Source organism: Saccopteryx leptura, chromosome X (assembly GCF_036850995.1).
Source record: "Saccopteryx leptura isolate mSacLep1 chromosome X, mSacLep1_pri_phased_curated, whole genome shotgun sequence".
NCBI lineage: Eukaryota > Metazoa > Chordata > Mammalia > Chiroptera > Emballonuridae > Saccopteryx > Saccopteryx leptura.
The window spans coordinates 54,386,304-54,399,194 of record NC_089516.1 but is presented as its reverse complement, the minus strand read 5'-3'; the positions used below and the strand labels follow the sequence as shown (position 1 = coordinate 54,399,194).

The 12,891-nt window shown below is 42.3% G+C and overlaps 1 protein-coding gene across 1 annotated transcript; it reads right to left on the bottom strand.

The window, feature by feature from the left end:
* Window positions 1–4,966: 4,966 nt before the first annotated feature.
* On the bottom strand, window positions 4,967–6,041 carry LOC136386342 (melanoma-associated antigen 10-like). Its single transcript, XM_066357807.1, is given in 4 exon segments — window positions 4,967–5,399; window positions 5,401–5,559; window positions 5,561–5,919; window positions 5,922–6,041. Coding segments are annotated over 4 exon segments (1,071 nt in total).
* Between the last annotated feature and the right edge of the window lie 6,850 nt (window positions 6,042–12,891).

The window sequence follows — 12,891 nt, the reverse complement described above, 5'->3', positions numbered from 1 at the left end:
AAGCTAGCTTACTTCCTGAATAAAGTGGATCTGCATCACTGAACCTGGTCCCCAGAGTCGGGTCTTTGTGTCTCTGTCATCCTCACCCCGGCAGGACTTGTCCACAACTGGCACTCAACATCGGGCAGGGACCTAACCGGCATCCAAGGGACAGGTGAGTGACCCTCTGCAATGGGAAACCTTCTCCCCCACTCTTGAACTCCGCAGGCTCGAGCCCTGCATGCCCTATTGCAGAGAAGGTGAGTTAAAGTTTGTGAAAAGGATCTCTGTACTTACTGGGAGATTCTCTCTGGTCTCAATCCCTGGACTGAGGACGTGCCCCTCTGGGACCTGGATACTTAAGCCCAAGCTCTCCGACGCATTCGTTTGGCCGAGGTACATGAGGGACGGGCCTTCCCTCTCAGCCTCACTCCTGTCTTATTGGCAATAAATGCCTGCTTGACTGGTGCTCCTGCTGGGGACCATCTGCCAGTCCCTAAGGTCCTACAGGCTACTCCTCTTTCAGAGGAGCCCCTACCTCCCTATTTGCCTCCCTCCACTGAGGAGGAAAGTAGTTTATCCTCCGAGTTTGTGGCTGAGCGTGCAGAAATGAAACTAACCAAACTGCTAACTGCACCATCAGCTTTGCCACCGGGAAAAGCAGAAGTCGCTACTTCCACATTCCCTGCCGAGGCTCAATGCCCCACCCCAGCCTCTCGGACTCCATTTTCTCCAACATGTGTTCCTTCCACAGACCCATGGGCCAGCCTATACGCCCTCATGTGTCAGCAAAGAAATATTTCTCGTGCAGCATTAGGACTAGAGCCCCCTCACCTTTTTTCGGTCAATATTAACCCTACCACTGCACGACTGCAAGCATGGTATCCACATGACCAAAAAACAGTTGTTATTCTCAGAAAAGCTATCCAGGAAGATGGCCTTCATTACTTGAAAATATCAGTGTTGATTTAAATTGTCCCCATGATTGGAAAACGTTAGCCCGAGCAGTCCTTACCATGGAAGACTTAATTCAATGGAAAGCTTTATACAATGAGCAATGTGAAATAATAGGTGAAAGAAATCAAAGGGCTGGTATTAACCTCCCCCTAGAAGTCCTCAAAGGAGAAGGGAAATTTACTTCCCCTGCAGTACAGGCTACCGGACCCCCTCAGTATTTTGATCAAGTGCACCTATGTGCCACTAAAGCATTTACTCAAACTAATGCTCATGGAAGGTCCTTAAAGCTTTCCAAATTGCTTCAGGGTCCCAATGAACCTTTTTCAGATTTTCTAGGAAGGGTACAAGAAGCTGTAAAGCATAGTTATGCACACTGTTGCGGTTGATGCTCTAACTAAAGAATTGGTGTGGGAAGGTGCCAATGGAGAGTGTAGACAAGCAATAGGGCCAATTAAAGCTGCACCCCTAGATGATTGGGTCCTTGCCTGCCAAGATGTGGGCAGCAACTCAGTGGCGGCCTGTGCTACCACTTTTGCAACCCAGTTGAGTGTCTCTCATCAGAGAAGCCACTGACACAAGGAGCCTACTTTGAATGCAAGGGCACAGGACATTTTACACGGCAGTGCCCTAATAGGAAAGGAAAGATGATAAAAGGCCACCTTCTGTGTGCCCCCATTGTAGAAAGGGATTTCACTGGAAGTGAGATTGTTGCTCAACCACCACCTCAGGTGGAAATCCTCTAGAGCCTTTAAATGGGAAGCAGGGCAGCTCTCAGCCCTGCCTGTAAGAGAGCAACTCCACACAGGAGTCTATTGGACCTTACCCTTAACCCAGAATAAGGCCTTTCTAACCCTGTGAGTAGAGGGCCATTCCATCTTTGGGCTCATAGATTCTGATGCTAATGTTTCTGTAATCAGAGAGGAAGATAAAAAGGAAGGCTGGGCCATGTGGCCCAGACCCTTAGCACAAGGAGTTAGTGGAGTATTACCGGCCCAACAAGCCATTTGGCCACTCCATTGGACAGATCCTGACGGGGTGACTGGAGTTTTCAGTCCTTTATTTATGACTGAATTGTCACATACACTTTGGGGATGGGATATGCTGTCTTTACTTCATGTCTCTAATACCAGCCAGCTCCCTCAATTCTAAAGGCCACTGCTCAATTAAAAACTCCAGAACCCATCAAACTTACATGGGATACTGACCAACCAATTTGTGTTGAATAGTGGCCATTAACAGCTACACAAACTAGTTCAGCAACAGTTAAACAGTGCGGGCCCTTATTACTCTTAGGCCCTCTACAACAACCGGCTGTCAACCCTTGAGGCTTACAGCCTAATGCTATGTGGCAAATAGACGTCATTCATGTCCCCCAATTTGGCAAACTCTGCTAAATACATGTAGCAGTAGACACCTTCTCCAGAGCCATCTCAGCCACGGCCCTAGCAGGAAAAAAAAACTACACATGCAATTCATGCCCTTCAACAGGCCATGCTTTGCCTTGGTGTACCTTGGGAAATTAAAACTGACAATGGGCCCTGTTATACCAGCAGCTAATTTAAAGCCTTTTGTTCCCAATGGCAAATCACACACTGCCTTGGCATTCCTTATAATCCCCAAGGACAAGCCATTGTAGAACCGCGACACAGAGACATTAAGCTTCAAATTCAAAAAGAAAGGGGGGATATGCCCTGGGCCTCACCTGGAGAAGTGCTCCTCAGTGCTGTATTCACTCTCAATTATTTAACTTTTGATTCTGAAGGATAACTCCCACTTATAAACATTCAGGAGGCCTTCATAGCCAACCGACCCATTGCCGTTAGTACAGTGGAAGGACCCAGCCACAGCTCAGTAGCAGGGACCGCACCCTCTTCTAACAGAAGGGAGAGGTTATGCTTGTGTTTTTCCAGAAAATAGCCCACATCCAATTTGGATCCTAGGAAGGAACGTACAGCCACTCCCAGTGTCCCAAGATGACCCCATCAATGATGCCTCCAACACCTGTGAACCCTCCATTTTCGGAAGCTGAGAGACGAATGCAACCATGTGTAGTACACAGCCTATGGCAAGCCAACTGTTCTGTGTTTGGATGATGAGACCTTTGTGGGAAGGGGGTATGCATAGACATATGTACATTTTTTACAATCAAAATGGAACTGTGTTTAACGGCACCTAGAAGGTCTCTGTAACACAATGGGAAGGAAATGACATCCCGACCCCTAGGAGGAATCTCTTGTTTAAGACCCCCCATTCTATTTTCTAACTAGCCAAGCATTACAGAAGCTTGCCTCATTGTTTAATCCAGCTAATCTATTAGCATACAGTATAATAGGTATTATAGTTATTTTAGTTCTACTAGGGTTCCATTGCATAATGCGTAGCATTCAGAAGCTACAACAACAGTAAGCTGTCATTCATCAAGTCCAATTGGCCTTAATTAAAAGAGAAAGGGGAGATGTGGGTGGAGCACAGAGCACATTCCTAGCAGCTGTGACTGATGCAATGCTGTGAGAATACTCCAGCTCCCAGAATCCTCCTGGGAATACCCAGGAAGGGAGCTCGCCCGCTATAAGGAAGTGACTTAGCGCCAACCATGCATCTCCCTGAACATTTCAGCCATTGGCTATGAAGGACATGCTGTAACACCCTACTGGCTGAACCCATGTATATAAGCTAGCTTACTTCCTGAATAAAGTGGATCTGCATCACTGAACCTGGTCCCCAGAGTCAAGTCTTTGTGTCTCTGTCATCCTTACCCCCAGCAGGACTTGTCCACAGTTGTTATCTAGGACATCTCAGAGAATATTTAGCTTAATAGTACACGAAATACTAAACCAATCAAAGATGCTGCTTTGTAAATAAAACTCAGTATATTTTCCTTCCTTCTTAGAGGATACATTTCTAAATTTGGGTGTGGGAAGTCTTCCCCAGATGGATGCTAGTCAAAGTTCCTAAAATTTGAATCAAAGACCAAGTCTGTCCTTTCTTCACAGCTGTTCTTCCATCCAAACCTTTTTTTTTTCATTAATTTTACTCCCAACAAAAATCTATACATTGCTTAAAATCACCCAAATTATATTAAAGGCAATCTAATTAAAATGACTTCTAATTGAGTCAACTCTGGCTATCTCAGGCCATATGTCTGGCACAACACACAACAGTCAGGCCATTGCCACCACTCAACTTTATTATAATCAACCACCACAAGTGGAATCACAATTTTCCAAAGCTCCAAACTGCCTTAGCTCAGGCCATTTTTAATTGAGTGCTCTTCCCTGGAGCTCCACTGACTCTCCTCTTCTTTTACTTGTCCTGGAGGACTTAGGGGGACACCTCATCACCTTTCTTATATGACTGTGGCTCCTATATCATAATTCTATGGGTGGGTGTGTCCTGCTTATACTAGTGTCCCCACTCCTAACACAGGATCTTCCAAATAGCAGAGGTTCAGTGAATGCTTAGGATAAAAATGAGCCAGTGAGAAGAGATTTTTATTTATTATTATTTATTTTTTTACCTTTTTGAAGAAGCTAAGAAAATCCATATATATATATATATATATATATATATATATTAATTTTACAGAATGACAGACTAAAAATGATGCAAGAATTCAAAAATTAGCTATTTTGTTTTCTCTATTTTACTGCTAAGTTCTTCTACATTTCAAAAAGAATTCTTATTCTAATGCCATGTTATCTCATTACAGACTACAGATAAAATATATATAAGAATTCCTTATTTGTCTTACAAAATAGCAAAAGTCTTTCTCTTAATCTTGATAATAGCAATAAATGTGTGACCTGTGTCATTTGTAAACTTAGATTCTGAAGCTAGTAAACATTCTACTTAAAGTAACATTTTAAAATACCAAAAAAATAAAAGAAGATACATTTCTAAGTCACACCAATGGAAAAAAAAACCCAAAAGATATTATTCACTATGATTCCTTCAGTTCCAGTTTGGCCCTCCACTACTTAGATCACTGAATTCTCTCTTAAAAGGCAAATTAAAGAATCTGCCTTGGACTTCACTCAGGGCAGGAAGAGCTACTGGCCATGACAGTAGTATTATCTGTGGTGCCAATTCTGGCCTGGGATCTCTGTTTCTCATTTTTCAAAGCCTCCTCATAAAAGTGTGGGAAGGATCTGGGGTCACTCCCATCGATCCGGGCTAAAAACTTCAGGACTTTCATCTTGCTCATTTCAGCATGGACTCTGGGACCCCACAGGAACTCATAGCATGCAGGCTGACTGTTTGGAACCTGCCGGTAGTCTAGATACTGTTGCTGCACCCAATCTTTAGTGATGAGTTCCCTGGGTTCCACATATATACAGTGATCCTGCCCAGGATACATCCCCATAACATTTAATGTTTCCCATATCTTATCTTCAGAAACACAATCACTGTCCATGAAGATTATACTAAGGATGAGTATCAGAAGGCCAGTCTTGGGTACACTGCTCATTGCCCACCACCATCCCATCATAAGTGAGGCCCAGGTTTGTGACTAGGACATAGGAGTGGCTGGTAGGATCCAATTCCTTCATGGCAATGCCATAAACCAGAAGCATGCACTCCAAGGCTTCACTCAAGATTACAGCAAAGTGCTTTTGGTACTCTGATGATACTACTCAGCATTTCTGCCTTTGTGGTCAGCTCCTTTGTGTGATATTTCAGGAGCAGAAACTCCACCAAATCAACTACCTTGTTATCAATCACATATCTGGGCAGGGACTCCGTGTCTGACAGAGCCTGGATGGTGCTCGGACTCACTTCTTCTTGGCTACTAGCTTGGCATAATGGAGTGACAGGGGTAGTAGAGGAGGAACACACATTTGGAGGGTTCTGGGAAAAATTCTCCGTCCCAGCAGCAGCATGAACTTCCTCTGGGGTACTTGGGGTACTTGAAATCAGAGGATAGCAAGAGGAAGAGGAGGAGGATGGGAAAGAAGAAAGAATGGAGGAGAAGCAGGTAGAGGAGAATGGGAAATATCCTCTTCTTCATTCTTGGAAACCTGTGCATCCACAAGGCCCTGTGCATCCCCTTCAAATGGAAGGTCTTCCTTAAGCATGTAGTGTTGGTGCTTTGGAGCTCGAGGCATGACGACTCTTTTCAAGCAGCCACAGGAGTGTGGGTAGGAGGTGGGCAAAGGGGCCCCACAGACCTGAGGGAGAGAGGAAGTGTAAGTTGCCTTATCTGAGAAGCACACCCTTGGCAGTTCTGACAAAGGTGACCTGCAGGTCTCCCCTTTAGGGGTACTCACAGGCCTCATTGGGATCTCTCCACCTGAGCAGGCTGCCCCTTAAGATCCTGAAGGAGGAAGTCATATGGTTCTTCAAGATACAGTCAGCACAACCTGATGACAGTGTGGTGGTGTCAGGTCAGGTGCTGTAGGATCTCCTCTACTCTGGTGTGGGGGAGACCCTGGGGACACATTCAGGGAAGGAACCTTACCTTGACTGCTGGCACTCCCTGGACTTCCTCTGCTCTGTGACCTGTGTTTGCATGCCTCAGACCAAGGCCTTTACCTCCTGGTTCCTGGAGCTCCTGTAACAGGAAACAAGGGAGCACCTCAGCATTCAGAGGGCAAGCACAGCCATGGACCTCCAGAGCTGTCAAGAGAAAGTTCAGACTCTGTGAGGTCACCACTGTTCTATGGTCCATGGTCCCTCTGTGCTCACTCAAGGTTCTCACCTTTCCCCTGGCAGGGCCTGTGACATCCCCTCTGTCTCCCTAAGGCAAAACTCTCAGAACAATGCTACACAGGCTTGAGACTGAACAGAAGAATTTGAGGGGGTCCCACATCTGGTCACATTTACCCACAACTTCCCATGGGGGACAGCAAGATATAGCCAAACTCTGTGAGGTCTGTCTGTTCTGGGATGGGGAGTCCTCTCATTCTTAACCTTGATGTCTTACAGGGTCTGAGATAACTCCCTGTGTTGACCTCAGGCTACTTTCATTGAGACTGAAATCTCACCTTCATGAGACACTGAAGCAGGACATGAGAGACACCACAGATAACCACCATGTACTAACTGCTTCTCATGGCAGAAAAAAAGTGGCAAAATGGGGCTGGGATTTCATATATTCTGATTTGAGTTTCTCCTCAGTCATCCTGAGTTTTGGGAGGAAGGGAGCAAGACTTGGGAGCAAGGGAGCAGTTAGGCTCCCTATGCTCTGGGTATCAGGGCTACCTTTGTCTTCCCTCAGAGTCCTAACATTTAAAGAACTCAGGGCCTGGAACTCCCTTCCTTGGTGACATAAATGTAGCCTTCTTAATCCAAGTCTGTCACCTACCTGAGGCTCATCACCCCAGACAATAAGGGTACTATCAGTCAAAAGCTCTGCCCGGTGTCTCTCAGAAATAAAAGTGGCAGTGGGGTGGATTTCTGTGGGACCCAAATTTGTTCTGGAGTAGAATTCCCTCTCATTCCTTCCTCATTGTCAATAGCTTAATTCCTCGTAGTGCTTCAGTGCACTCTCTCTGCTGGCCAAATGCCACACTCTTGGTGTAAGGTCCCACCTCTTTCAGATTCCTGAGAGCAAATGGAGTGGTAGTCTCAAGAGAAAAGCTATTCTGGAAATCCCAGGGCTGAGAAGAAGTGCGGACTTCTGTGGGGTCTAGGTTCCCTGAAGTCCTCCCTTAGGGTCCTACCTTGATTTGGAAGGTGCTACGCCCACACTCTGCCGATCAGAAGTCTTGCTTCTTATACCAAATCCCCAGAGTCTCTCAGACTCAGATATGGAAGTCAGAGAATGCTGCTCGTGAGGCCTGAGTCCGCCCTCTGCTTATCTGAAGTCTCGCTCCTTATATTAAACCTCCAAAATCTCTCAGATCTGGATGAGATAGGAAAAAGACACAGCACTGACTCCCAGGGCTGATTCTGTTCTAAGTCCCAGGTTCCCTCGGTACTCCCTCAGGGTCCTCACCTTGACTCTGCCAGGTCCTCCCCATGACATCTGCTGATCTGAGATCCGCTCCTTATAGCAAACCCCCAGTCTCTTCAGTACTTCCTCAGGGTCCTTCTTATCGTGGCCCTTGGCAGTTACTGGAAATCATTTCTTTGGTGATTTGAAGACACACCCCTCTATCCAAGCTTCACTTTCCTAAGGCCTGCATATCTGCTTCCTGAGAGAAAGTTGGGGTCTCCAGGGGCTGACTGTAGGGGCAGAGTATAGCAGGAACACCTTTGGTTCTGGTTTGGGAGGTCCCTTCAATGCTTCTTCAAGATTCCCACCTTGACACCAGATAGGATCTGGGACTCTTCCTTTTGCTGATTTGAGTCTCTCTGGTTCTAGCCAAGGTCCTCATTGCTCTGAAACCACCCAACCCAGGCAGAAATGAGGTGGGCTTTCTGCCTGATTTTTTCACAGGATTCTTCCAGGCTGTTAGCAGGAGTGGAGCAGAATTCCTTGGAACCCTTGGGAGGGTAGACCCCCTCAGTTCCTATTCATGTGGGTCCCCATCTTAGCTCCTGGTTCCTAGAATAAATGCTGGCTGTGATCTGCTGACCTGTCAGCTCTGAGCATTTGCCCAGCTGCAACCCTTGCAGATGATTACAGGTCTCAGACTCAGAGCTAGATGGGAAGCTGCAGTGCCCATGACTGCAAGGGAGGGTCAGAGAGGAACGTTATCTTCCAGTAGTGTCTTTTCATTAACCAACAGACTTTGGAAACATTTTGTTATAAAAGATTTATTTTCTACATAGAAGCTGACCAATAGAATTTGGGGAGGGACTGCTGTGTCAAGTTTATCATTTTGGTGTTTTATTTTCTTAACCTTCATTCCTAGTAAAAAAGTATTTTATATCTCTGCCAAGTATGTATAATTTCCTGAAAGAATATTTACACTTACAATGTGTGGATCACTCTGTAAAATATTTTAGATATGTATGGAATCATATAGTTCTTAGTTTTTTCTGATTTACTTATTTCGCTCAGTATAATGTTATTAAGGTCCATCCATGTTGTTGTAAATGATCCGATGTCGACAGAAGACAATTGGACTTTGGGTGATGGGAATGCAGCATAATCAAATAACAAAATAACCTGGAGATGTTTTCTCTGAACATATGTACCCTGATTTATCAATGTTACCCCATTAAAATTAGTAATAAAAAAAAGACCAGGCCCTCAGGCTGAAGTTAACAACAACAACAAAAAAAGTTCAAGAATAACAGAAGTAAAACCAATGAATAACCAAAATAGTAATTAGCAAAAGTTTATCATGCACACACCAAAAAGAAACTTTGTGAACCAGGAGCATTCAAATCTGGTCTTACTTTTTTTTTTTTTTTTTTTTTTTTTAGCACACTAACTAAAATGGTTTTAGGTAGTAATTAACACTAAATTTGAAGCCCTCCTATCTCAATCATCCCATCTTTTCTATACTCTTACAATAAAGTATATCTTGCTTTATTGTGTTTTACTTTATTGTGCTTCACAGATATTACATTTTTTCTTTACAAATTGAAGATGAGACCCTTCATTGGAATAAAGATTACAATTCACTTTATTGCAATATTCACTTTACTGTGTGATCTGGAACCAAACCTGCAATATCTCCGAGGTATGCCTCCAGGGCTACTGGTATGTGTGTTCTGAGGCCCTGTCTCAGATTTCCACAAGAAGTAAGGGCAGAAGTTTAAACTTTTCCTTCTTCCTACCCTATTAACATGCATCTATACAACCTACAGCCCCTCCCAACATCCCGTTTCTTTCCATGCTCTTACCCCAAACACAAAGTACCAGCTCACCACAGTTTTTCATCTCTTCCAGAAATTTCATATGTCTTGAGTTTCTGGCTGATTCCCCCTCCCCTTCTATAGTTATTGAGGGTTGATTTGGAAAGAGGAAGTCAGCAGTCTGAACTTGACAGTCATCTTGGCATCCACAGATAAGGAACTAAATCTGTAAATATTTTAAAGAGCATTTATATCTTTATAATTTTCTGTTCCCTGTTAATAAATAGCTTTTAATGTTCTATTTATTTGGGAATTATTTTAGCTGAATCTACCAACAAACTTTTATATTTGCCTCCATTAATATCTTGTACATTTTTGTTAAGATTCCTTTTAGTTAATTTTTGAACTTTGTTGCCATTTTAAATAGAATTTCTATTACATGTAATAACTAGTTATTGTTTTAGGTGGCAAGATTCTTGATTTTGCTATAATAATTCTTCATATTATATTTTTCTGAAGTCTCTTATTCATTTGAATATATCACATATGTGTGTGTGTGTGTGAGTGTGTGTGTGTGTGTGTGTGTGTATTGTATTTTTCTGAAGTTGGAAACGGGAAGGCAGTCAGACAGACTCCCGCATGCGCCCAACCGGGATCCACCTGGCATGCCCACCAGGGGGCAATGATTTGCCCCTCTGGGGCATTGCTCTGTTGCAACCAGAGCCATTCTAGCACCTGAGGCAGAGGCCATAGAGCCATCCTCAGCGCCCAGGCCAACTTTGCTCCAATGGAGCCTTGGCTGCTGGAGGGGAAGAGAGAGACAGAGAAGAAGGAGAGGGGGAGGGGTGGAGAAGCAGATGGGCACTTCTCCTGTGTGCCCTGGCCAGGAATTGAACCCGGGACTCCTGCACTCCAGGCCGATGCTCTACCACTGAGCAACTGGCCAGGGCCCACATATGTATATTTTTGAATATAGATAATATAAATAAAATATTTATAGATTATGTCATCAAATATTATCTTTTTTCAATATCAGTATCTCATATAATTTTACATTCATAGCTCTATGCATTCCAGATAGAACAATAAACAAGAGTGCATATATTATTGTGTTGTCAGTCCCTGGCTTTAATGAATGAGAATTCTTCTAACATTTTATATTTAAGTGTTTGCTATAGACTTCTTCTTTTGTTTCCTTTTTGTTTTTTTTTTTTAACTTTTTATATTTAGAAAATTAAGTTTAACAAGGTAACATTGATCAACAAGAGTACATAGATTTCAGGTTAACATCTCCACATCATTTCAACAGTTGATTGTGTGGTATACCCATCACCCAAAATCAAATCATTTTTCATCACCTTATATTTGTCTCTTTACATCCTTCCCCCAAACCCTCTCCTCACCCCACACTCCCGTCCCTCCCTTAATGCCCCCTCCCTTTGGTAAACACTGTACTCATGACTATGAGTCTCAGTTTTGTATTCCACCTATGTATGAAATCACACAGTTCTTAGCTTTTTCTGATATACTTATTTCATTCAGTCTAAAGGTCTCAAGGTCCATTGTTGTAAATGTCACCATCTCATCATTTCTTATGGCTGAGTAGTATTTCATTGTATATATGTATCACATCTTCTTTATCCAATCCTCTATCAAGGGACACTTTGATAGCTTCCATGTCTTGACCACTGTGAATAATGCTGTGATGAACATAGGGGTTGCATGTGTCTTTATGTACCAATGTTTTCGAGTTTGGGGGGTAGATAACCAGTAGAGGGATTGCTAGGTAATGTGGTAATTCTATTCTTAATTTACTCAAGAACCACCTAACTTCTTCCATAATGGTTTTACTAATTTGCATTCTCACCAGCAGTGAATGAGAGTTTCCTTTTTTCCACAGCTTCTCCAACATATGTTATTACCTGTCATGTTGATAATGGCTAATCTAACAAGTGTGAGGTGGTATCTCATTGTAATTTTGATTTGCATTTATCAAATAGCTAGTGAAGATGTACATCTTTATCTGTTAGCTATTTGCATGTCTTCTTAGGAGAAGTGTCTGTTCAGGTCCTTTTCCCATTTTTTAATTGGATTGTTTGCTTCTCTGCTGCACTGTTTTGTGATTTCTTTATGTATTTTGGATATTAACCACTTAACGTAGTTACTGTTTCCAAGTATCATCTCTCATTTGGTTGGCTGCCTATTTGATTTGTGGTCAGTTTTGTTTTTTGGGGTTTTGTTTTTTTGTTTTTTGTTTTTTTTTGCTGTGCAGAAGCTTTTTAATTTGATATAGTCCCATTCATTTATTTTTGCCTTTACTTCCTTTTCCTCTGGGGTCAAATTCATAAATTGTTCTCTGTGGCCAATGTCCATGAGCTTAGTACCTATATTTTCTTCTATGTTATTTATTGTTTCAGATCTTATGTTTAGGTCTTTGATCCATTTTGAATTAATTTTTGTGCAGGGGAAAAAACTGTAGTCAAATTTCATTCTTATCTATGTGGCTTTCCAATATTCCCAGCACCATTTATTGAAGGGGCTTTCTTTTCCCCATTGGGTGTTTTGGCTCTTTTGTCGAAGATAATTTGGCCAAATATATTTGGTTTTACTTACGAGTTTTCAATTCTGTTCTGTTGGTTTGTGTGTCTATTTTTCAGCCAATAGCATACTGTTTTGATTATCATAGCTCTGCTGTATAATTTGGAATTAGGTATTGTATGTAATACCTCCGGCTTTGTTCTTTATTCTCAAGATTACTTTGCCAATTCAGGGTTTTTTTTTGTAGTAACATACAAACCTGGTGATATTTTCTTCTATTTCTTTGAAAAAATGACATTAGAATGTTGATGGAAATTGCATTAAATTTGTGTATTGCTTTGGGTAATATGACCATTTTAAATGTTTATTCTTCCTATAGATGAACATGGAATATTTTTCAATTCATTGTGTCTTTTTCAATTTCTTTTAATAATGCTTTGTAGTTTTCAGTATATAGATACTTTACATTCTTTGTTAAGTTTATTCCTAGTTATTTTTTGTTGTTCTTGCAACTGTAAATGAGACTATTTTTTTTAGTTCATTTTTCCAAATTTCATTGTTGGCATATATGAAAGCAATAGACTTCAGTTTATTGATTTTGTATCCTGTTACCTTATTGTATTGGTTTATAGTATCTAACAATCTTTCTGTGAAGCCTTTGGGGGTTTCTATACAGGATCAATGTCATCAGTCAAAATGAAATCTATACCTCTTCTTTTTTTATAT